Source organism: Natator depressus, chromosome 10, assembly GCF_965152275.1.
Source record: "Natator depressus isolate rNatDep1 chromosome 10, rNatDep2.hap1, whole genome shotgun sequence".
In the NCBI taxonomy this organism is placed as follows: Eukaryota; Metazoa; Chordata; order Testudines; family Cheloniidae; genus Natator; species Natator depressus.
Window position 1 is genome coordinate 25,731,419 of NC_134243.1, and position 25,565 is coordinate 25,756,983.

Here is a 25,565-nt window from a genome sequence, read left to right on the forward strand (position 1 = left end):
AACTCATATGGTTAAAGAAAACTTGTATGTTATGAATAAAATGCCAGACTAAAAAACACTGTGCAGATTATGACACAAGATGATACTACCTAGAAAAACAAAGCTAATCTCATCTTTCTATATTCATTAAACAACACATAAGTCCCAATGGAACTAAGTCAGCCTGATTACATACTATCCAAGATACAATAAGTAGCTTCTCTTATCAATGCACCTATCTGGTATAATGAACTATACCTAGGCTAAGATCATCATTACAAAATAATATCCAAGTGTTTTAAGATAGTTAACTAAGGGTTTTGACAGACTGATGTGCTACAGAAATCTAGCCAAGGATATATTAACCATATGGTTAATGGATCAACTGTGTTGTCTAAAGTGCCTCTAATCAAAACAAAAAACAAACAAAAAAAAAAAACCCCAACAAAACCCTCCCACAAAACTATTTTAACCCAACTAAGATCACCACATAGAATATCCTCATGCATGTAAAGAGAAAAATCAATAATTACTGCCCTAAAAAATTAACCAAATCAAGCATAAAACCTCTTTTAAAAACTACTACTAGAGGCCTTGTTTGGCAATCTAGTATAAAGCGCAATACATTACAACATGAAAGATCACAGCTCTCTGGGCTGGAAGAACTACGGAACCAGCATATTCAGAGACAGGGAGCATCATGCTGCACTGTAACCCACTGAAAACAACTCTAAAGAAAGAAGTCTAGAGCTCTTCAGCAGGAGGAAGAGTTCCCATGACTGCAGGTGTGGAGAAAATGGGTGACCATGATGGACCACCAGCACCACCAAGAAAAAAAAAGAAAATTATTACAGAAATATAGAACATATATCGTGGGGTTTGTGTTTATTAACCAGGAGAGCCGTGATCAACAAATGCTACTTTTATTTTTATAGCCAAGAGGTCCAAGAATATGTGAATGGGCAATGCAAAAGAGGCTCCATGGCACTAATTTCCTCCTCCTCCCAAAATCTCACCCACCCACAGGAATGTTGTGAGGCTAGAATTCCATGGACTGAAAGAGGGTGGACAATTCATGCCATCCTCAGCTTAGGAGGGATTGAACAGCATAAGATGAGAGCAGAATTGCTCTAGAGGGAGGCATACAAAACCTGAAAGCTGAACTCTGTGCGTCAGTTGAAATCCTGGCCTCTACACTAGAAAGGTCAAGGTAGGCGAAAAGGTAGTCCTCCATTTTTGTAGTTCATTCCGAAGTTTTAAAAATAGATTGTTTCCTCAACTCAGAGCAACCACCTGGTGAAAAGCAGCTGGGCCTTTTGCAGATCACTCCACAAGTGTCTAGAATATTAACATGGTATGGAAGTAGAATCTGGCTCCGAGTTTACTGATTATTAGATATAAATGTAAGTGTATGAGACTGACACTTCTGTAACATGGAAAGAGGTTGGATGGGTGGTTATTAGTGTACAGGGACAAAGTCATAGAAAAAAAATTACTGGTCCCAGGAGTAAAGACACCTTATCACGACTGTTAGAGAGCCAGTATCTGTGGATCCATCACAAAGTTGCCAGAAGTAGTTAAGAGTAGTTTTCAGATCTGTACTATGAGGAGCAATTTAAAAATAGCATCATTAAAAAACTATAAAGAAATCATCCTTTTAGTGCTACAAGATATATTTAATTAGTTTAAGGCAAATCTGCATCAAAATCTTGGCTTATGGTTCCATTGGGAGCACATCTTCTGGAAAAAACTCTACATTGTTTTATTTGTGGAACAGCATTAATTTTCTGCTTCAAGGTCTTCAGCTGTCTTATGTGAAAGAGGTCACATAAGTGGTTCAGCAATGATCTTCCACAGCTCCTGTGCAAAGGGAAAAAAGTATGCACTCAGGCCACTATAACATGATAATTATTAAGGAATATTAAATTAGTTTCAACACCCGCCCGTTACATAAATTTGCTTGCAGCATGCATAAGGCAAGAAGTATCTTTGAAGACTAATTTAATTTAGCTATTATTCTTGGAGCTTTGTACCTTTTAGCTACAGCAAGAGAAGTTGAATCTACCTATTCCTGAAGTTAGCAAGGGAATTCAGTATTCTAAATAATTAACATTGCCATAACTTAAATGTCATTACAATAATTTCACAAATTCTGGGGTCTGCAGAAGGTATGTTTTGGCTGATAACTTGTTCTGTGTTTTTTTGCTTGGTTCTGCAAATGGTTCCTCATACAGCCTTCAAGGGTGTAACTGAATATATACATGCACTCAATATATTTTACTACAAAAACGTGAGGAACAGGAGACATTGAAAACTGTCTCTATTTCCGGAGAATGAACAGTAGCAGATGTGTGTTTGCTAAATGGAACATTAGAAAGAAGACTGTCTTGGTCACAAGTGTAATTTATAAGCAGTCCTCTATCACCAACATATTTTAAATTGTGATTAGAGATTTCACTTATAGTTTCAAGTAGAACGGAAACAGTACATTATGGTTTTATTACATACAGAGCACTAAAGACCAACACGATCATAATATAATCTTTGGCAAAAAATATTTATGAAGCGAGCATATGAGACCTAGAAAATACATAACACAAAAACAGTATGTTGTTATTTCTTATGGCTTCGGTCATTGTACACATCAAAGCTGAATAAAAAATTAACTATGAAACTAGGGTTCCGTCCAAATCAGGTCCTATTACAGACAGATATTTTAAAAGAAAACACAGAATATTTGACCAAATGAGTTTCAATCTTTATGAACCTCCAAGAGATTAAAAATCTAGTTCAAGGTTACTTATTTCTTCTGCAACAGCAGATAATCACCACTAACGTCTAAAATGGTACAAACGGTTAAATTCTCAACGTGACTTTAGGTATTACTGAAATCATATACAGTTGGGACAACAGAGCCCTCTGGTAAAATAAGTAAATAAGGAAACCATTTAAAAATTACCGCATCTGGTAATTTTTAAGATCATTAAAATTTATGAATAATTTGATATGATCTCTTTTTCAGTACACTTTAAGTAGCAAAGGTTTTTTTACTCGAAACGTGGAAAGGAACTTTTCTTACATAGAGAAACATACCATGGCACTATTTTAGACATTTACTAGCAAATAAATTAATATTTTAGTTCTGTTTTGTAGTTACTCTGAAAATCATGTTTTCTGTTGCTCTAGTGAGCATGTTTATGATGCGGATTATATTAATTTACTCAATAAATAAAGCTTATCAACATAAGCTTTGCCACGGTATGTAATTGATAAAACCTTGATATGCTGTGACATAACCCAGCATAAAAAAATGTAAACATAAAGGTAATTTCTTGGACAACAAATAGCTTCTTTATGAACGTAAATAAAATGGTGAATTGTTTTGTGTTTTTACTCACTATATTGACTGAACTGAAAACTTTTTGAAGTAATTCTCTTAACACATTACATTTAGTGTGATAAACAACACTCACCAGTTGCTCAATCCGTTCATAAACAAGAAATTGGCAGAAAGCAAGCTTAATGGGCTCAGAAGTATATTTCATTTTGCTACCTTGTAAATTTTCCAGATCATTCAAAGTATTTCGAAAATGATTGTAAGCTTCACATGTAATGTCCATATGTCTTAAGGTGAAGTTCAGCCTGGCAAGAAAGTATCCATTAAAAGTGATATCTCAAAACATTTTCCCTGTCCCTTGTATCTTAAATAGATAGTCAACTTCCCCAAATATAGCAGCAGAGAGAAAATGCAATATAAATTCTTTTTATTGATGTCAAGCAATAATGACCATGTTCTTTTCATAGCAAGTGTGTTATCTTAATTAAAGATCAGAATACTGATAAGTTCTGGATAATATTTCTGTCTCAAAGGAAGAAACTACCCTCCCTTCCCACCAATTTTAGGCCTTTTTCTCGTTTAGCTACATTTGCATAACTCTACCCAAGGATAGCATGACATGATACATAGTGAGAACAATGAGAGAGAATCATAACTCTTTCTCATGACTTTTGTAGGTTCAGAACCTTAGAACGCTTGGAGGCTAAAGAACATACTGTGCACTGAATATTCATTGAAATGTCTGATCAGTTAATGAGAATCAAAAGATTTGAAGCAAAACCAAAGATCTTAAGGAAGGTCAAGGTGGCACTTACCTCTTTTCTATTGATAAGTAAATTGTGCAAGAGTTTTTCAAGTTGTGGGTGATTTTGTACAGTGTTTTGAATAAAGCATCTGTTAAGTCATCTTCATAAAAAACTAAAATACAAAAGAAACATTAACATAGTGATGAACGTTTGACTGTTTTAGTCATACATGATTTTAAACACAAAACAATCATCCTTACTTATGCAGATTATTTCTAATGAACAATCTTTAGGACAAATCCAGGCAGTAGTGTAGGAGAAAGTAGGAAGAGCTTTTAATGGTAACAACTGACTCTGCTATATTAATCACAGCTGCTTTTTGTCAAGCCTTCACTGGTTTCTCAAATGTCAATGCAAATCATTAATCTGGCAACTTGCATTATCTATAAACAGGCTCTCTCCCAACCAAGAAATACCTTACTGTATGTCTTAAAGGAAGGAGGAGATATAAATCATGAGGACTTATGTCTCACACTGTTCAGTGGTAGTGGTTCCACTGAACTCAAAGTTAAACTTGTGTGAGAAGAGAATCAGGCCCATCAAGTTCCTTAAAGTGAAAAGATATAGTATGCCAAAAAAAGGCATCCAGCAACTGGTTACATCATCAGCAACATAATCATATGATGTGTAAGAAACATTGCCTCCTGATCTGACTGCCTAAAGACACTAGGCAGGACTTATACAAACAACTGAGTTCAACAAATTCAGGCACTACTTACTAAGAAACATACTGCAGAACAGCTACACTAGAAAATGATCACCACTTTAGGATACAAACAAAAGGCTGAAAGTGTGATCAAATTACATAAAAAGAGTAAAGGGCATGGTTTTCGAGGAAAACAATTTCTCTTGTTTTTTCCAAGGTCTACAGTGAAGGGTACAGAGTTCAAAAAATACCATCTAGATAGTTTTCATTTTCTGAGAGATAAGGTGTGGTAACTTCACTACTGTCTGTATGAACTGTGCTCAGTTTACAACAAATTTGCTTCAGAGAAGTTAAAATTTCGTATGTGGTAAAAGAATATCTACACAATCACAACACTGCCTGAAACTTTTTTTACCCAGTATTGTTAGAAGTAACACCTATGACAATTATAACTCAAACATCAGAGAAACACGTCCCATCAGTCTATTTACTTCATTGCCAATATTTCGCTGTTTCTCCTATATAGTGAAGTCAGTCTGTTTGCTTGTTCTCTAATTTGTATGAGTCTTTCACTCAGCAACAGGACAGAAAAAACCATGCAAGAATACAGGAAAATATAAAACCACACAAGTTGGCAGGGAGACTCTGGGCAGATGTAGTTCAAGAAACTACTTGCAACTGTTTTAAAAAATTTACTAAGTTTCAAGTTGCTGCTCCCGTTAAACAGTTTATTCAGATTTTGTTACCAAGTTTATCACCACAAATGAAAGAACAGGCTGTTTCAAAAAGGTTTCCAATTTCTAATTTGTAATTATAACCTATAATTTCTGAAGAAAGACAGCAAGAAACTTCAGATAGTGAAGACTATCATAACTCCGCTGAAGTCAATTAAACTTTACATCAGCTGAGGATCTGGTCTACTTTTAAAAAAAAAAACCCTGAGTTATCCTATTCAAGATTAAATACTTGACACTTGCACATTCATATGTCACTTTCATCAAGTTCCCTGGCTTCGGTTACATTCTCTTACCATCAGCTGCTAGTATCACCGTGGTGTGGTCATGCAAATCAGCAATCTCTGCTTCAGACCAACTGTAGGGAGCTTCAGGGTCTATAACAAAGAACATACAAATTGCCATATTGGGTCAGACCAATGGTCCATCTAGCCCAGTAGCCTGTCTTCTAACAGTGGCCAATGCCAGATGCTTCAGAGGGAATGAACAGAACAGGGCAATCATCGAGCGACCCATCCCACTGTCCAGTCCCAGCATCTGGCAGTCAGGCTTAGAGACATGGGGTTGCATCCCTGACCATCTTGGCTAATAGTCGCCCGATGGACCATTCCTCCATGAACTGATATAATTCTTTTCTAAACCCAGTTATACTTTTGGCCTTCACAACATCCCCGGCAATGAGTTCCACAGGTTGACTGTGCGTTGTCTGAAGTAGTACTTCTTTTTGTTTTAAACCTGTTGCCTATTAATTTCAATAGGTGACCCCTGGTTCTTGCATTATGTGAAGATGTAAGTAACACTTCCCTATTCACTTTCTCCACATCATTCATGATTTTATAGACTTCTATCATATCCCCCACACACACCCCAGTCATCTCTTTTCCAAGATGAAAAGTCTGTTTTTTAATCTCTCCTCATAGACAAACTGTTCTATACCCTTCATTTTTGTTGCCCTTCTCTGTACCTTTTTCATTTCTAATATACTTTTTCAAGACGGGCAACCAGCACTGCACACAGTACTCAAGGTGTGGGAGTACCATGGATTTATATAGAAGGATTATGATATTTACTGTCGTATTGTCTATCCCGTTCCTAATATTGTTAGCTTTTTTGATTGTCGCTGCACATTGACTCAGATCTCTTTCTTGAGTGGTAATAGCTAATTAGAACCCATCATTTTGTATGTATAGTTGGGATTATGTTTTCCAATATTTATTACTTTTTATTTATCAACACTGAATTTCATCTGCATTTTGCTGCCCAGTCACTCAGGTTTTTGAGATTTTGTAACTCTTCACATTCTGCTTTGGACTTAACTATCTTGAGTAGTTTTGTATCATCTGCAAACTTTGCCATGTCACTGTTCACCCCTTTTTCTAGATCATTTATGCATATATTGAACAGCACTAGTCCCAGTGCAGACCCCTGAGGGACACTACTATTTACTTATCTCCATTCTGAAAACTGACCATTTATTCCTACCCTTTGTTTCCAATCTTTTAACCAGATACTGATCTATGAGAAGACCTTCCCCCTTATCCAATGACTGCTTACTTTGCTTAACAGCCTTTGATAAGGGACCCTGTCAAAGGTTTTCTGAAAGTCCAAGTACACTATATCAACTGGAACCCACTTGTCCACAAGCTTGTTGACCCCCTCTAAGAATTCTAATATATTGGTGAGGCACTATTTCCCTTTACAAAAGCCATGTTGACTCTTCCCTAACAAATTATGTTTATTTATGTGTCTGATAATTCTGGTGATTCCTATCGTTTTAAACAATTTGCCTGGTTCTGAAGTTAGGTTTACTAGCCTGTAATTGACAGGATCATCTCTAGAGCCTTTTAAAAAAATTGGCGTCATATTAGCTATCCTCCAGTCATCTGGTACAGAATCTGATTTAAGTGATACTTTACATACTACAGTTAGTAGTTCTGGCATGGTCAATGCAAAAGGCATCTGGCCTATCGAATGAACATTCCACTGCCCCCAACCCACAATAATCTATCTCCCACAACTGTTACTAGGGCAGCAGTAAAAGCTACAATGTGGAGAAAGGAGTGGATGAGAATTCACAGAAGGCTCCTTGGGGTTGGGTACTGATGAGTTTGTTTACATGAAACTCTTATCCCCTTCAGGAGCTCCAAACCCCACTCCAATGAAGTGCTCTGCTTTCCTTTCTCTATTATGACTGATTCTTCTCAGAATCGGTTGCCTGGGGTGCAAAGTTTTGCTTATATGAGTATAAAGTCTTGCTGCATCCCTTAGCACCACATAGGCAGATCTGAATATTTGATTCTCAAGCGATTAAAAGAAATATCACAACAAAGAAAAAACAAAACATAAATAAATGTGAGTTTTGATCAAAATTCCTACTTAATTTCAGCTATGCATTTTAGGTATTGGAATACTGATAGAGTGGATTTTTAAATGTCCAAAAACACTATTCAAGAGGCAACATTGCTACTACATATTCAATAAAGTTAGGAGTCAGCCTGTAAAGTCCAAAACCAGAATAGTAATTTTTTCTTCTCTCAAAACTCCATCTGCATGAATGGGGCTTTTTTAATCGTAAAAGAGAAGCACTACTTTTTCTGAAGGCATTAAATCCCATTACTGCTGCTTGAATGATTACATTGAGACGGGGTCCAAAGAAAGTGTAGTAGTCTGTTGCATACAGCTGCTTATACAATTCAGTGATGACAACTTCATTGTAAAGAACCTACAATTTTAACCCAAGAAAAATAGAGGTCCCTTTTATTGATACTGATATTCATTGCCCCCAAATTAGCTGTATTGATTTTCATTTATTCAGAACAAAAAGAACGATCCCCAGCTATGTGCCCTTGCCAAATATTTAAAGTATCACAAGTTCAGCTAAAAAACCCCCAATCCTCTCCCCGCCAAAAACCTCACAAAAAATTGCATGCATCCTATCACAGAGCTACTTTAATTGTTCTAACCACCCCACCCCCCCTTCCCTTCCTAAAGGATTGGAAGAATAGATGTGTTTTGCAGCCAGCCGGTCAACAGATTGGGCATTAGTGTATGTGCATGACGTGCATTATGTATGCTTACACACACTTAACAACATTAAGATAAGATCAAAATGTGACACGTCTAAGATCTTGGAAGCATGAAAACTTCAAAACTTCAAAAGACTACTATAGTGAGGAATGCCAGACACTATAGTCCCATGGAATATTCATCGACTTTGGTATCTCTAAGTATGGCATAGATCTTTGGGAGTTAGGGACTGCATTCTGGCTCCATGCAGAGAGGAACTACAATCTATGAGGGATAAATTCTGCAGATTCTAGGACAGATAAGCAACAGAGAAGTACCACCCCCCGGAGGGTATTGCACATAGATTCATAGATATTAAGGTCAGAAGGGACCATTATGATCATCTAGTCCGACCTCCTGCACAACGCAGGCCACAGAATCTTACCCACTCACTCCTGCAAAAAACCTCTCACCTATGTCTGAGCTACTGAAGTCCTCAAATCGTGGTTCAAAGACTTCAAGGAGCAGAGAATCCTCCAGCAAGTGACCCGTGCCCCATGCTACAGAGGAAGGCGAAAAACTGCCAGGGCCTCTTCCAATCTGCTCTGGAGGAAAATTCCTTCCCGACCCCAAATATAGAGATCAGCTAAACCCTGAGCATATGGGCAAGATTCACCAGCTAGATACCCAGAAAAGAATTTTCTGTAGTAACTCAGATCCCGCCCCATCACATACTGGTTCTGACCAGGTTCAAGAGGCACCGTAGGGAAAGAATGGGGTTTGGAACAAGGGGCAGCCTGAACTGACTCAGGGTCCCTCATTTGATCCTTGAACTCATATGAGACTATAACCAGGAGGTCAAAACACTGTTGGAAGAGTTTGAAGGACTGGAAACCTACCAGTGTCTCCAAGTGGTAGGCTTAGCATGAGTGTAGAATATACTGGTTTGTATGTTTTTTCATGTAATGCTTTTGTCCTAAATAAATGTACTATACTCTTAAAGCTGGGTGGTCACTCTCATAGCCCCTGGGAGATAGCAGAATAGCAGGAATAAGACTAAGGTCAGGATTGCTGGGATAAGCACAGTAAATTGCAATAAGACTGCAAGTGTGTCCACCCCAGTCTGGAGGGATGCGAGTCCCTGCCCATAGAGAACTGATGACTGGAGGCCTGAGACCTAAGGGGGCACCCTTAAGGAGACCATGGAGGGAGAAGAGGTGCAATTACCCACTGAACTGTGACACTTATTCGTTTAATGCAGACTTTTGTAACTCAATACTCCTGCTCTTGGAAATGATCACTAATTTCAGAAGGGGCCATTCCGACTTATTAAAAAGTGATTTTTACTAGAACCTGATGTAACTGAAGAATTGTTAGTTGCAGTTTAGTACGTTTAACTATTTCAAAACTATCATGGAAAACAGTTTGAACTAAATGCATCACAACTACTTACCCGTACAGAACTCATCTTTCAGCCAGTCCAGCTCTTTTACCTTAACTTCACCTCCTGTACATATACACACACAAAAACATTATAAAAAACCTACAGCTGATGGGCAAATTAACTGCATCCACCCTTCAGATGGTAACTTAGTGGAGATCATGGGCCAAAAATCAGCAGTGAAGTGGTGCTGTAAGTGGAAAAATGGTGGAAAAAGTGAAAAAAAAAATTGACGAACTGATTTGGCATTCAGCCAAATCAGATAGTTACACATGCAGAAGGAAACGATGGGAGAAGTGCAGAAGAGGGAGCCTGCTTTACCTTATGCTCTCCTGTTAGCTATTTTACCTGCAAGATAGCTCCCTTCCAACCCTTTAACATTTGTTTTATACATTCCAATGAGAAACTATTACACCACTTCACCATTGACACTCAATTTACACCACTGTTGACTTTGGCCCAAAGACTTCCACGACTCCCAATTATTCCAGGTGACTCTTGAAGGATTCCGTTTTACACAATAGCTTTGTGCAGCAACCATGGTTGCCTGTATCTGACTGGAAGAGAGCAGTGCCCTGAAAGAGTCCTGCGCTGTGCTCAGAAGAGCAGCAACCGCAATGTGGACCCTATATAGAGTTTTCATGTCTTTGTTTCTACGAGACATATTTTCAATTACGATAAAAAGTTTCATTATTTGTAAACATTTGGATAGTAACATCAACCTATATGGCCGCCACTGTATATTCTAGGAACAGTTCTACTGACAAAGGCACAAACTTGCAATTGAGAAATAACAAATGGTTCTTACCTGCTGGCTCAGTAAGATGCTTGTTTAATGTTACATTTTGCTCACACATAGCCAGAAGATCTTCACCAACATCTGGAAATAATTGATAATTGTACTGAAAACAATATTATATTCGGAATGTGCTGAAGCCCTGACCTACGTGATAGACTCCTTCTTGGGATGAGAGGATAGCTCAATCTCCAGGGCCTATTCATAGTTCCTGTGCTCTCTGCTGACACTGCCAATAACAAAGCCCAATATTAAGGCCAGCAGTGATGAGCAAATGTCATGATCTGGACACTTCTTCATGAAGAGGTGAACTTAGACTGCCAAACATTTTCACACAGACAACTAGCAGTTAAATACTTAGGATGTATCTGAACAGGAGACCTAGAGTTGAAAAGCTCTCTCTGTTCATAAGAGCAATCATTTTTGTAAAAACAACAGTTTTCTAGAGTGTTACAATCAAAGGCAGATTCATTTCTTCGGAAAACAAATTTAGGCAGGATCCACAATGTTAGTTGTTCTTAGTATTGTCTTTTTCAGACTTTTTGTTTGTTTTAAAACTGCAGTTTTAGCAAAAGCTAAGCTAATACCTAATTGACTGACAAGGTTATCTCCAACGTGCAGCTGAAATTTCAATGGTATATCCGTCAATAAAATAAGATCTGCAAAGGAATACAAAAATAACCATAGAACTGGTTCTTCATTTGCCTGTATCAATCAAGTTTGAGACACTATGCAAGCTGCGCAAATAAAACAAAATATACAGAAGCTAACTTTCCAAAATGCTGTACATTAGAGACAAGCTAAATAATCAGGACTTTCTGTTGTACACAGCTAGCTTCCTTACGAGAAATGTGGCTGCTACCCAGTCATGTTCTATTTAAATTCAACGTAAAAATGTAACATTCCCTAAAATGAAGATCCTGATTCCATTTCACACTTGTAAGGCACCACTTCTTTTTTGTGTCTACTGAGAAATTTTTTGCACGGTATTATCAAGAAATCAAGAACCTGTTACTTGGTGTCAATATGTATAATCAGAAAAAAAGAAAAAAGGACTAAACGGAAAAAACCCAGCAGAAATAAGAGATGCTTCATTCAAATTTCCTGTGCTTCTACACAATTAGACTTTTTTCATGTTAATGTTTAATTAAAAATAATTGCATCAAAGTACCTGTGCAGTACACAGTCTTCGCAACCATTGCCATGACAATGCTTGTAATTCCAGTTCCTCCTCCAAGCTCTAGTACTGTGCAACATCTGAACGTGTCCTGTTTGAACAAGATATAATCTGCAAGAAGAAAGGCTCCTCGCCAGACCTTCAGGAGAGAGCAGAAGGCATAGAAAGTTAAGGCTCTGATGAACAGTTCACGAAGTACAGGATACTGTGAAGAAGATACATACTTGTTTACCAACATCTTCCAACGGTGTTGCCATTGTATGCTCTGGTAAAATGAAAGCAAAAAAATGAAACAAAGTACTTTAAAAAAAATCTTTAGCTATGACTCTTATTTATGTTACTTGTTCATTTAAAAAAAATGTTGTTAAACTTAATGTCAAAGGACACTATCTTTACCGTCTGGGATCATATTCTTTTTAAGTTACATTTTTAAAATTTGTGTTTTTAGACTCACACATAAAACACAGTAAAAAGTACGGTGCTTAACACTATACATGCAGTCTCTGAACATAAGCAAGGAACTGTTTACAGTAACATAACAATGAATAGGTATTTATAAGTGGCTGTTTTTATGTTAGAACATTTATCACAGATCTTCCATTTAACCAGATAACAGGTGGACTACAGGCAGCGGTAGTATAAGCTTATTTTGTAATTTATCAACCTGCCTCAATCCTGACTTGAAAAAGACAAACTCTATGGATGAGAGATATTTTGTTGTGGACTCTGAGACTACTAAAAAGTATGCTATTGTAGTGCCAGCTATAATAGTGGTTTCAGAGGTGAACAACTATCCTCCAACAAATGGACTAAGATCACATATGCCACTGAAGAGCCAAATGTCAGCAGCTTTTGTTCAGTAACATCTTAAACTGGTATAGTTCAGCAGAAAAAGCTTTCTGGAATTTTGGATCCCTGGAAACCATCGGACAAATTCTGATTCTCTGTATAATCAATCCCCTTCCTTACGAAGGAGTTTTAAATAGAGTAACAGAAGCACTGTTATTGTAGCAATGTCGGTCTCAGGATATTAGAGAGACAAGGAAGGTGAGGTAAACATCATTCATCGGACTAACTTCTGTCGGTGAGAGACAAGCTTTCCATCTTACACAGAGTCTTAGTCCTGAACGAATAATCATACTATGTAAAGAACTACACACCTAAACATTTTGCTTTAGCAGCTAAAACATGAAAGAGTCAAATATAAGTAGATCACATTCTTCTTGCACTACTGATAAATACCAGAAAAGGTTAACTGACAATACAAACTGTCGTATACACCAACATGTTTACAATGTGTCCCCCCATACTTTAGGATTTATTATAAATTAAAAAAAGAAGAGAACCCATTTGAACCAGATTAGCCATAAAAACTACACTTAAAAAGAGAAGAAAGTGTCTGTTTTTCAAGCAAATGAAAAGATTCCAAATCTGAAGCTTGAGTTTATGCTCTGCAACAACTAAAGGCCAGAATAGCTATACTTCAGAGCCTTGATGGGTGCAGAAAGTCAGGAACTACCTGAGTTACATGACACCTGGTTGATGGGGAATTTAATTTTCAAAAAGAAAATTTCATATCGAGGTAACAAAGTGTTACTACTCAACTAAGTATCAAAGTAAAAGCAAATCAAGTTGGCAGCACCTGTTCATTTGGCATAAAATAACTGCTACCGCTGTATTATATAGCCCATGTTTTCTTTTGTATGAACAAAAGTAAGTGATTAATGTCTGTGTATCAGCCTATAGCTTTGCTTACCTATTTTAATAATATTATTGCAGGTACTTTCCTGCTTTGCATCTTCAAAAATATCTTCTCCTCCTTTAGTCAGAATTATGGGATATACTTTGTCCCTTGAAAGATCCTCCACGTCTGGATCAGACACATATTGAGGTCTTCTGACCACTTCCAAATCCCCATCATCATCCAGCAGAGCTTCTATTCCTTTAAAATTATTTGCTTCTCTTCCATTTTTGTTGAGAAAATCTAGATCATTACTACCTTTGTCACACAATTCCTTCCCATCTCTGGTTTGGTGTCCCATATTTTCTGTTGTAAGTTCTTTTTCATTTTTTCTCTCAGACTCCCAATTATTTTTGTTCAAAAGGAGCTGGAATTGTGATAGAAATACTAACACAAAAACAGAAAAAAAGGACGTCAAAGACAAATAATGAAAGATTAAAGACAGAATCAATATGAAACTTGCACTTTCTAAATTTATTTCCGTATAAAATATCAAAATAAACATAACAGTATTTTTTTGATAAATCACTTAGTTTACATGAGAGCTAAACCAGATTATGAGACAGTTCTCTGTAGCTGGAAAAATTGGCACTATAATTACAGTGAAATATGTTACTCTGTAAACGTTAACAACTCTTAAAACATTTTATAACTAAATACAATTAGCGCTGACATTTCTGTCTTAAGGCAAATTTTTAATGACCAATTAAGAATTTAATTTAATCCTTGAAACCAGGTTTCATGGTTACAAATAAGTAGGTAAATTTAAGATAAATAAATAAATACGGAGCTCTTATATTGAGTTTTTCATCTGTAGATCACAAAGCACTTTACAAAGGAGGTCGATATTATTATCCCCATTTTACCAATGGTGAAATTCTAAGCACTATCTGATTGTACATTACCTGGCTGTCCAACGGTATTCAATCGCACCATGAGATGTCTTTTGCTTGGGGTGTGTAGATGAACATCAGAAAGTACAGTGTTGCTTCTAAATGTGATGTCATCCATTGTCTCTTTCTTTGCCACATCTACCATAGTATGCTAGGGACATCTACAACAAGACGACAGCACCTTGTGAAATGCTGTCACAACAGGAGATGCTTCTCTTCTCAATACATTTTATTTAAAATGTTTGCTCATTGGAATAACTTCATAAGACAGTTATGGTGAAGATCCCAGGCAAGTCAGAATCATGCAAACTTAGTACATCACTCTCCAATAAGATATTAAAAAAAAAGTAAAGCAGGATGTCCACTGTAAAAACAATAAATATAAATATAGCTTTGAGTTATAGTCTGGTAGTTTTAAAAGTTGCCATATCATTCCTTATAAGAAAAAAACTACAGATTATATCATTTATGCATTCAGTAAAGTTGCTGACATCTCATGCTGTCCACTACAAAACCGAGGCTTCAATGTGCTGTCAATACACAACCCCGGGTTTTCCAGGCTGACTGGCACAAATCTTGCACCAAACCATTTGGAAAGGGAAGCTGTGTAAAAAAAAAATTGTACCACATTCTGAAACCACATCAAACAGGTCTTTACTTTGGTACATACATACACAGCTCAAAGTTTTCAAAGCGACTAATGGCTTTTGGTGGCCAGCTTGAGATAGCTTTAAAAGGCCTGATTTTTAGATGGTGGGTGCTCAGCACTTTCAAAAAGTCTGGCAACTTTAATGCATTTCATTTTGGGCACCCAAAATCACCAGTCATTGTTGCAAGCTGTGGCCAGTATGTCTAAATGTTTCATTACAAAAGCAAAGTAAACCCCAACTCTTGGCAACATCAGTATTTCAACATCTTGCAGTGAACATAGGCATTGACAAATCTGATTTTCTGCCCTACAGCTTCAGAATTAGAGCGCAAAGAGCTTTTTAAAATATTAGTTACATTCTTTCTAGTCATTCCTCCATACATGCTTAGGAGCACTAATGTCGAGGGCTAAACCATGCTCCCTCTACAGAGGTGCAAACATACATTAATAGAAAATAACCCCTCACTGTGGAAATGTTTTTCAACATTTAAAAATCTCTGTAACTTACATGATAATTTTGAACCTTATCTGTGATCCTGTGGATAGACAGACACAAACATCAGCTGTTTGGTTTCTCTTTTTGAAAATGGAAACTTTTGGTCCCTTTCTTATACATTTTGTGGACAGTCTATTCTAACCTAGAACTGTATCTGAATCAGAAAAAATGCACTTAAAAAAAAATGTTCCCAAATGTGGTCTTTTATCAGAGGTGTTAGGGAAGCTGATGTGTAGACCCTAGTAGAAAATAAGAAACTAGAAGAATGCGGTAAGCTCTGGGGTGAATATAGAAGGGATCAAAAGTATCCTGTATTTTGTCTCTCGGTCTTTGTAACCAATAAAGCAAGGAGTATAAGCTATTTCAAATAAAATCTGGGCTTCTATGTGTCTTCTCGAGCAAGTAAACTCCCCCCAGACTTCCCGTGACTCTTAAAGAATCTGCCTCTCTCTTCACATGTAAGAGTTACACATTCTAGTGGAAGGAGATGATAACTAAGGTGGAAAATGGAGTGACACAAAATCCTGTTTACCCTTCTCAATGCATTTCTGATGAGATACATGAGATTGGGACAAATTAAAAACAAGATATACACAAGGTGGCATATAACTCTTGGTGTAGCTGCCAACAGTCAACTTTCCAGTCCAGCACACATCATACAGGCTCCTTCTCAGAGACAAAAGTATCACAACAGGGACAGGCCACTAAGGATACCACCACTGGTTGGTCCTTTAAAATTCAAATAGATATGCTCCCTTTTCTCATGAAAACTCAGCTGCTTGGTGCACTTCTCCACAAAATGAGGCCCAAACCCCTCTATGTGCTTTCCTGATAAGGAGTAGGCTTTTCCTCCATGGGAACTGAGATAAATTTTGATTTTCTGTTTGTTTTAAATTAGGAATAATGTTTCCAGTCCAAAAAGCAGCATGTCAGTATTACAGCATAGAAATGTTCTGAGAACATAACAGCTGTTTTGTTGTCACAGAATAAAAATAGAACATAATCTCTTCTTAAACATCTCTTTACCCCATTTCATTTGTATCATGTTCATCTTAACTCATTCTTATTCTGGGATTTTTAATACGCAGGCCATGTGCTGAATCTTCTCCCAGAACACAAACCAGAGTGTAATCCTTATGAATACTAGAAAATGTTTCTTTTTCCTGTCTACATTTATCACTTATTTGAGATGAGAAGTATTTCATAGGCTATACTTTGTAAATGAAACTGATTTGCTGACAAACAAATGGAATAGTTAGCTCACTCCAAAAAAAAAAAAAAGTCACAGCACCATATGAACCATTGTTTAATTAATGAACATGAAATGATATTTCAGTTTGAATAGCTACTACCACTGGTAAACTTACTAGACAAATAAAAATGACCAGAATTAGTAACTAAATATTTTGTTTCACATTAGCAGAAAAACTCCTTATTTTCCAAATATAGTAGTAAAATGAAAGAAGAACGATTTCTGTATTTTTATTTTGGAGGTGGGTGTAAAATTCCCTAGCGAACACAAGACCTACAAGGAAAGGACCGCTACAAGCTACACTTCACAACTTGGGATGCAATTGCTGTACTTTGGGCATTCCTCACTCGCAGGCTTCCCCATATTTCAGGCAAGGAAGCGAGATGCTGTTTCAAAGAAGTAGGTGGTAAGCCATAAAGGCAAGCTGTAAAGAAAAGCTGGACTCGTGCCTCATCTCCCCGTTGCTTCTTGATGACAAGGGGGGTTTGCTAACTGACTTCTTTCTCCAAAGCACTCTGAGCTAACCAAACAAAACACGCCGGCTGCCCACGGTGGCGGAGAACTCCTTGTTCCGGGGACTGCGTTTCCCTTCCTTGCAGAGCGGGGCGGGCGGTGCCCAGGGGTCACAGACCTGCCAGAAACAAAGCCACGCAGGGCTCTCGCGGACAGCGGCTCCCGGGGTGCGACAGACAATCCACCCCCGTTCCCAGCCCCCTCTGCACCGCCCGCCATGGCTGCGGCAGCTCCCCAAGCCGGCGGTCCCAGCCCCGGCGGTCTCCCGGGGCACCGGGGCGCGGCCACCGCCGGGAGCCCGGGGTTTCAGGCATGGACGCTTGTGAGGAAGAGGCCCCGCGGCTTAGCCCGTGCGGCCCAGCCCCGGCGTTACGGGACCGGAGCCGGCGGGGAGGGACCAAGGCCTGGGGGAGCCTGGCCCGGCGCTCACCTCCTGCGGCAGAGCTAAGGCGGCCGCCTCCGCCGCCATGGGGCAGCCCCAGCTCCCCCATGACGCCATCACCCTGCGTCCCGCCCAGGCGGTGGGGGGGGAGGGAGGGGCCTGATCGGGGGCGTGGCCTGTTGAGAGCAAGAGGGGGAACAAAGCGGGGCAGCAGGGACCCGGATGCTGCTGCTGTCCGACCACTTACCCAAGGGCCCCCTGGGTAAGGGGCGGGGCTAGGCTGGATTCGCACCTGTAAGGAGCCTGGCTCAGTGGCCCGAGGCCTGGCTTTTAACCTGCCCCTGCCCCCGGCTTTGGGCAGCTCCCTGGGTACTTCGTCTCCCCTGGGCTGCCCAGCAGTTCCTGCAGCCTCCCCACCTGCGCGTGGGCACCAAGGGGAGTCAGCTCCAGCGCCCCGCGTCTCGAACGGGCTGGCGGCCGCTGGGGGGCTTGCACCGTCCCTGCTAGCGCTTCGTATCCGATGAATTGGTGCTGACACAGGATGTTCCCTAAAACCCTTTGGAAACACACCGGGGGATTGTCTCCATAGTGTGGCAACGCGGGCTACAGCGGTGTGATTGCTAAGGCACACTAACCTGTTACGCATTAGTTTGTCTGTGTAGACGAGGGGTGGTCAATTATTTTTTGTCACGGTCCAAATTTCTCGGTCAGGGTATAGTCAAGGTTCAGACTCCAGAGAAAATAATAATAAAAAGCAATATAAAGCGCTTTCAGGCTCTGAACAAACGTGTCTGGCACTCCAGATTCAGCCCACGGTTCGCCTATTGAATACCTGCTGGTGCATACTAAAGGTTTCCCCATGCACTGTAATGTAGAGTTTGAAATGCTAGTACATTAAAGTGCACTAAGGAACCTTTATTGCACACCAGCAACATCCACATGGACCAATTAATGCACCACAGGTTAGTGTGCTTTCACAATCACACACCTGTAGTGCACATTGCCCCAGTGTGTAGACAAGCCCTTATTAGTTTCCTACAAGAGTGATAGGGGCTCAAAGGATGAGACAGCCTAGTAATTAATGCATCCAGCTTGCAGCTCTTTGCCCCTTTGTCAGGGCAGTAACAATATTTGTGCCTGAACTTAAGCTAGGAATCTTCAACTTTCCATCCACATCTGGGCCTTTACCCTTTTAGGGTGTCACAGGGGGGCCTGGGCCCTTCCTCTCCATTGTGTCCCACCCCAGGGCCCTGTGGGAAGCAACACAGGCACAGTTGTCCCCACAGGAAGTCCAAATTAATCTCCCTGGGCTATCATGAGGTCCCTTCAGTTTGGGGTATAACCCTTACAGTCCAGTCTCTCATCCAAAAAGAAAGAAAGAAAAAGTCCAAAGGTGCAAGGCCCTGCATGACCTGCTGGTTCTCAAAGAAAGCAGTATTTAAAGAAGGCACCACCTGTGGGCCTTACCTGCTCTCCTCTCTCAGGCTCAACCTGCAGGAAACCAGTCAGAAGAATGGCTCCTTTCTCTTGTAGGCTGTCCACCACCCTTCACCTTGGCTTCTGAGTTGCATTTTAACCAGCTCCTCCAGTCACAGCATGTTCTGCAAGCCCAGAGGTGGGGGCTACATAGGCCAAGTATTGCCTTTTAACCTGTTCAGACAGTGTGAGGTTTTTGTACCCCATCACAAGGCCCCATGAAGGTCCTTGGAATTACATGCATCCAATAGCAGGAAAATCAGGTCAAAGAACAGTAATTTACAGCAGACTTAACCTTGACCTGATTTTGACAGCTGTGCCTGTAACTGGTCCTTGAGAATCCCTTATACCTTATAGGATTGCCAGGCATCTGGTTTTCGACCGGAAATGCCTGCTGACTGAGCCGTTGAAAGTCCTCCTGCACCCTAACTCCCTCCCTGAGCCTGTACCCCAACCCACTGCCCTGGCCCTGATCCCCCTTCTGCAGCCAAACTCCCTCCTGGAGCCTGCACCCCACACCCCCTCCCACACCCCAACCCCCTGCCCTAGCCCTGAGCCCTCTCGTACACCTCAAACCCCTCATCCCCAGCTCCAGCCCAGAGCCCACACCCCCAGCCGGAGCCTTCACCCCCTTCTGCACTCCTAACCCCTCAGCCCCAGACCAGAGCCCCCTCCTACACCCCAACCCCTCATCCCTGGCCCCACCCCACAGCTTACACCTAGAACCCTCACCCCCTCCCGCACCCCAAACTCCTGTCCCAGCCTGGTGGGAGGGGGAGGTAATGATTGGCGGGGCTGCTGGGGGGCAGAAGGTGCTGGGGGCGAAATGGGGGTTGATTGCTGGTAGGGGCTCAGCACCCACCATTTTCTTCCTGTAGGTGATCCAGCCATGGAGCAACCATGGAGTCAGCGCCTATGAATTATTAGGAACTTTAGGCTGTGGCACTCTTAAGGTCCACAATGTACAGTTGTAAGGGGAGAGAAATATCCAGCCTTTCACATCCATTATTGTAGTTACTGTTTTAAATTATTTTGGGTCAGCATCAGAGAAAAGTGCTTTGAAGATTTTTTTCTTCCTTTCATCTGGCTCTCATGAAAAGACCAGAATATTATTTTGACTTTTGGGGTGATATGCAGCCACCTAAGTTATTACTGGAGCCTCTCTATGCTAGCATAGTCCCTGCTGCTGCAAAGTGCTAAAACCATTCACAGAAGCAAAGCAGGTCACGTTCATCATGAAATCTTATCAATTCACAATGGAGAAAAACAACACAAAAACTGCATCAGTAAATGTCACTATCTAAAAAGTTAAATACTATTACTTTACACAAAGAAGTTTTTAAATCAAAGTGCAAATTATATGATATAACAATTAATTAGTTTTGGAATTGCTGTCTCAGGGAGTCTGAGGAAGAATGAAATTATCAGGCCTCTGCATGTTATTTACCCAGTGAGCACTGTAGGCCAAATCTTGTGGATGGCAAAGGGGTCTCCAAGGAACCGGAGTTGCATTGTGCAGAGGTCCAGCTCTGGAGAGGCTCTGCATATGGGGACTCTTTTTGTGGTGCAGGATTCCACACTAGCTTTCTGTGCCTCTGCCCAGCAAGGCTTTGGGGTCAAGATAAGCCATGGATGGAAAAGGTAGGGCATGGATGATGGGGCCCAGCTGCTTGATGTTGGCCTAAGTCCCCTGCAGAGGGAGAGCAGAGAATGCTAACGACATTTCAGGGGACAGCTATTGCAGAATGGCACTGCCAGTGATTTTAAAATTAGGCAGAACTTTTATAGAAATTAATCCTATTTAGTGGATGTGAAAAGACCAGACTGTGTGTCTGCCAAATCTGGAGCTAGGAAAATAGAAGCCATACTTAATGCTTACATTTCAGAGCCTTTCATCCATAGTTTCTGAGAGACCGATTCCTAACTAAGCTGCTGCAGCCTCTCATAGAATTCCCAGAAGCAGTCATAGGTCAAATGGGTTCAAAACGAAAATGATAGCTTGTCCTATATCTAGCTGACATTTTCATTGTGTAACTCAATTCACAATTTTTCTCTACTGAGCTCTCTCTCTCTCTCTCTCTGCAAGTACTGTACATTACTGTCAGGGATGCAAGCAGAAGCATGATGAGAATTCAAACAGTTTTTAGTTTTAATTGATAAAACCTCTCATCCACAAACTGCTGAATTCTTTTCTTACATCTCATTTCTTCCTCTCCCCTCACTTGTTTCCACCACCCCCCCAAGCTGTGTATCAATCACATGCTGCTAAATAACAGTATTATAGTTCATGTGGAATTAATGTGCCATAACTTCATTACTGAATTTATTCTACAATTCAATTTTTATAAATGAATGTGTATGTGAGGTGCCTAACAGACAGCCTTGCTGAAGACTGAAGCCCTCTGTTTATAAAACATGGGCTGGGGGAAGCCCCACTGCTGGGCTCTGTGAGGTAGTGGGTGCAGGGTGTCTGGGCTGGGAGGGAATCCTTCAGCTAGGCTCTGGGTGTTAGGGTGTGCGGGTGTTTGGGCTGGGGGTTGTCCCGCAGCTGGGCTCTAGGGGTAGGGGTTGTGGGTGTCTGTGGTGGGGGTGGGGGGTACTCCAAGGCTGGGCTGGTGGGAGTGAGAGGGAACAGCTGTCTGACCTGGGGGTGCCCTGCGGTGGGCTCTGGGGGGAAGAGGTGTGGGTGTCTGAGACCAGAGGGGCAGAGTTTTCCCCCAAGATGTGTCCAGCTGGCATGTGTGACACACCCAGACTGAGGTGCACAGTTGCCAACTTTCATGCAGTAAATAAGCACCCAGACTTTCACAATAAGCCAAAAATCAAGCTAATCCCACTTCAAAACAAGCCACCTCTATGTGACTAGATCCCCCTGGCATGCAGTCTGGGACTGTGGTGGGCCCACTGTGCACCCCTGACTCTCTCCTCCCCTTGCCCCTGCTTGCCAGGAGCCGATCAAAAAAAAGAAGCAACAAGCTACAAGCCAAAAAACTAGCCAACAAGCAACTCACAAGCCAATTAAGCCAAAACCAAGCCCAATTTCTGCCTTTTTTTCACAAGGTGCGCAACAGAGAAACAGGAATTGGGTTGTCATTGGGCCTCCTTTAACTCTCTACTCCTGGGGGAATCTTTTTTGTTGTCTGTATTGTTACAGACATAATTGCTGACAGGTATTTTGAAATAAATTACTAAAATAATTGAAACTGGTGTGATTATATTGTGTTATTTTGAGAAATAAAATATGCAGATTTTTTTCATAATTTTAAAATATTGTGTGCAGAATTTTAAATTTTTTGTTGCAGAATTCCCTCAGGAGTAGTAAATTTTTCTAATGGTTAATTACTTTCACTGCTAAAATGTTATGCTTTATTTCCAGTCTGAATTTGTCTAGCTTCATCTTCCAGCAAGTGGATTGAGTTATACCTTCATCTGCTAGACCCATAGACTTTAAGGTCAGAAGGGACCATTATGATCATCTAGTCTGACCTCCTGTACAACGCAGACCACAGAATCTCACTCACCCACTCCTGCAATAAACTTCTCACCTATGTCTGAGCTATTGAAGTCTTCAAAGTTCATGGTTTAAAGACTTCAAGGTGCAGAGAATCCTCCAGCAAGTAACCCATGCCCCATGCTACAGAGGAAGGCAAAAAACTCCCAAGGCCTCTGCCAATCTACCCTGGAGGAAAATCCCTTGCCGACCCCAAAATATCGTGATCAGCTGAACTCTGAGCATGTGGGCAAGACTCACCAGGCAGATACCCAGGAAAGAATTCTCTGTAGTAACTCAGATCCCACCCCATCTAACATCCCATCACAGGCCATTGGGCCTATTTACCATGATCCATGATCAGTTAATTGCCAAAATTATGTTACCCCATCATACCATCTCCTCCATAAACTTATCAAGCTTAATCTTGAAGCCAGATAGGTTTTTTGCCCCACTGCTTCCCTTGGAAGGCTGTTCCAGAACTTCACTCCTCTGATGGTTAGAAACCTTCATCTAATTTCAAGTCTAAACTTCCTGATGGCCAGTTTATATCCATTTGTTCTTGTGTCCACATTGGTACTGATCTTAAATAATTCCTCTCCCTCCCTGGTATTTATCCCTCTGATATATTTATAGAGAGCAATCATAAATCTCCCCTCAGCCTTCTTTTGGTTAGGCTAAACAAGCGAAGCTCTTTGAGTCTCCTTTCATAAGACAGGTTTTCCATTCCTCGGATCGTCCTAGTAGCCCTTCTCTACCTGTTCCAGTTTGAATTCATCCTTCTTAAATGTGGGAGACCAGAACTGCACACAGTATTCCAGATGAGGTCTCACCAGTGCCTTGAAAAAGGTACTAACGCCTTCTTATCTTTACTGGAAATACCTCACCTGATGCATCCCAAGACTGCAATAGCTTTTTTCACGGCCATATCACATTGGCAGCTCAGAGTCATCCTGTGGTCAACCAATACTCCAAGGTCCTTCTCCTCCTCTGTTACTTCCAATTGATGCGTCCCCAGCTTATAACTAAAATTCTTGTTATTAATCCCTAAATGCATGACCTTACACTTCTCACTATTAAATTTCATCCTATTACTATTACTCCAGTTTACAAGGTCATCCAGATCTTCCTGTATGATATCCCGGGCCTTCTCTGAATACCTCCCAGTTTTGTGTCATCCGCAAACTTTATTAGCACACTCCCACTTTTTGTGCCGAGGTCAGTAATAAAAAGATTAGATAAGATTGGTCCCAAATACGATCCCTGAGGAACTCCACTGGTAACCTCCCTCCAGCCTGACAGTTCACCTTTCAGTATGGCCCGCTGTAATCTCCCCTTTAACCAGTTCCTTATCCACCTTTCAATTTTCATATTGATCCCCATCTTTTCCAATTTAACTAATAATTCCCCATGTGGCACTGTATCAAACCTTACTGAAATCAAGGTAAATTAGATCCACTGCATTTCCTTTGTCTAAAAAATCTGTTACTTTCTCAAAGAAGGAGATCAGGTTGGTTTGGCATGATCTACCTTTTGTAAAACCATGTTGTATTTTGTCCCAATTACCATTGACCTCAATGTCCTTAACTACTTCTTCCTTCAAAATTTTTTCCAAGACCTTGCATACTACAGATGTCAAACTAACAGGCCTAGACATTATGCAGCCATAGACTGCAGTTCAGCTGATTAGCCACCATGACTCCCAAATCATTTTCAGAATCACTGCTTCCCAGGATAGTGTCCCCCATCCTGTAAGTATGGCCAACATTCTTTGTTCCTAGATGTATACATTTAGCTATATTAAAACACATATTGTTTGCTTGCTCCCATTTTACCAAGCTATCCAGATTGCTCTGTATCAGTTTCCTGTCCTATTCATTATTTACCATTCCCCCAGTTTTTGTGCCATCTGCAAACTTTATCAGTGATGACTTTATATTTTCTTCCTGGTCATTGATAAAACAATGTTAAATAGCGTAAGGCCAAGAACTGATCCCCTTAGGATTCCACTGGAAACATGTCTGCTTGATGATGATTCCCCATGCACAATTAGAGTTTGAGACCTGTCAGTTAGCCAATTGTTAATCCATTTAATATTCTAGTGTTCATTTTTTTAATTAAAATATTATATGATACTAAGTTAAATACCTTACAGAAGTCTAAGTATATTACATCATTATTACCTTTATCAACCAGACTTGTAACCTCATCAAATTAGTTTGATAAGATACATTTTCCATAAACCCATATTGATTGGGATTAATTGTATTACCCTCCTTTAATTCTTTATTAATCAAGTCCCATATCAGATGCTCCATTATCTTGCCCAGGATCAATGTCAGATTGAAAAGCCTTTTGTTACCCAGGTCATTCTTTTTACCCTTTTAAAATATTGGCACAATTCGCTTTCTTCCTATCTTCTGGAACATCCCCACTGTTCCAAAACATATTGAAAATCAACAATAATGGTCCAGCAAGCTCCTCCATCAGCTTTTTACAAACTCTTGGACGCAAATTAGCGAAACCTACTGATTTAAAAATGTCTAACTTACTAGCTGCTGGTTAACACCCTCCCGAGCGCCTATTGAAATGGAAAGAGAGTCGTCGTCATCAACATATGATTTGCAAGTCTTCTACCTTATTTCACTGCTTTCTGCTTCCAGTCCTTAATGTTTTTGCCATGTAGTAAAGAGCTTCAGATGCTTTTAGAGATAGCTCTACAAATAAAACGAAGCATGTTTATAAATCATT

The 25,565-nt window shown here is 40.3% G+C and overlaps 1 protein-coding gene across 5 annotated transcripts in view; it reads right to left on the bottom strand.

Moving 5' to 3' along the window:
* Positions 1-838: 838 nt before the first annotated feature.
* The window catches only part of METTL22 (methyltransferase 22, Kin17 lysine), a 44,374-nt gene continuing 19,647 nt past the window's right edge, over positions 839-25,565 (bottom strand). The window contains exons 1-12 of one of the 5 annotated variants that reach the window (XM_074965487.1): positions 17,897-17,976; positions 15,714-15,741; positions 14,569-14,717; positions 13,679-14,050; positions 12,147-12,187; positions 11,917-12,061; positions 10,758-10,829; positions 9,962-10,015; positions 5,799-5,879; positions 4,132-4,234; positions 3,453-3,621; positions 839-1,839 (exon numbers count right to left, since the gene is read on the bottom strand). In XM_074965487.1, the coding sequence (XP_074821588.1) occupies positions 1,804-1,839; positions 3,453-3,621; positions 4,132-4,234; positions 5,799-5,879; positions 9,962-10,015; positions 10,758-10,829; positions 11,917-12,061; positions 12,147-12,187; positions 13,679-14,050; positions 14,569-14,701 (1,206 nt within the window). In that variant the 5' untranslated portion in view covers positions 14,702-14,717; positions 15,714-15,741; positions 17,897-17,976 and the 3' untranslated portion in view covers positions 839-1,803. Of the gene's footprint in view, positions 1,840-3,452; positions 3,622-4,131; positions 4,235-5,798; positions 5,880-9,961; positions 10,016-10,757; positions 10,830-11,916; positions 12,062-12,146; positions 12,188-13,678; positions 14,051-14,568; positions 14,718-15,713; positions 15,742-17,584; positions 17,607-17,896; positions 17,978-25,565 lie in introns of those variants that run through there. The other 4 variants (XM_074965486.1, XM_074965489.1, XM_074965488.1 and 1 more) reach the window with 4 other exon arrangements.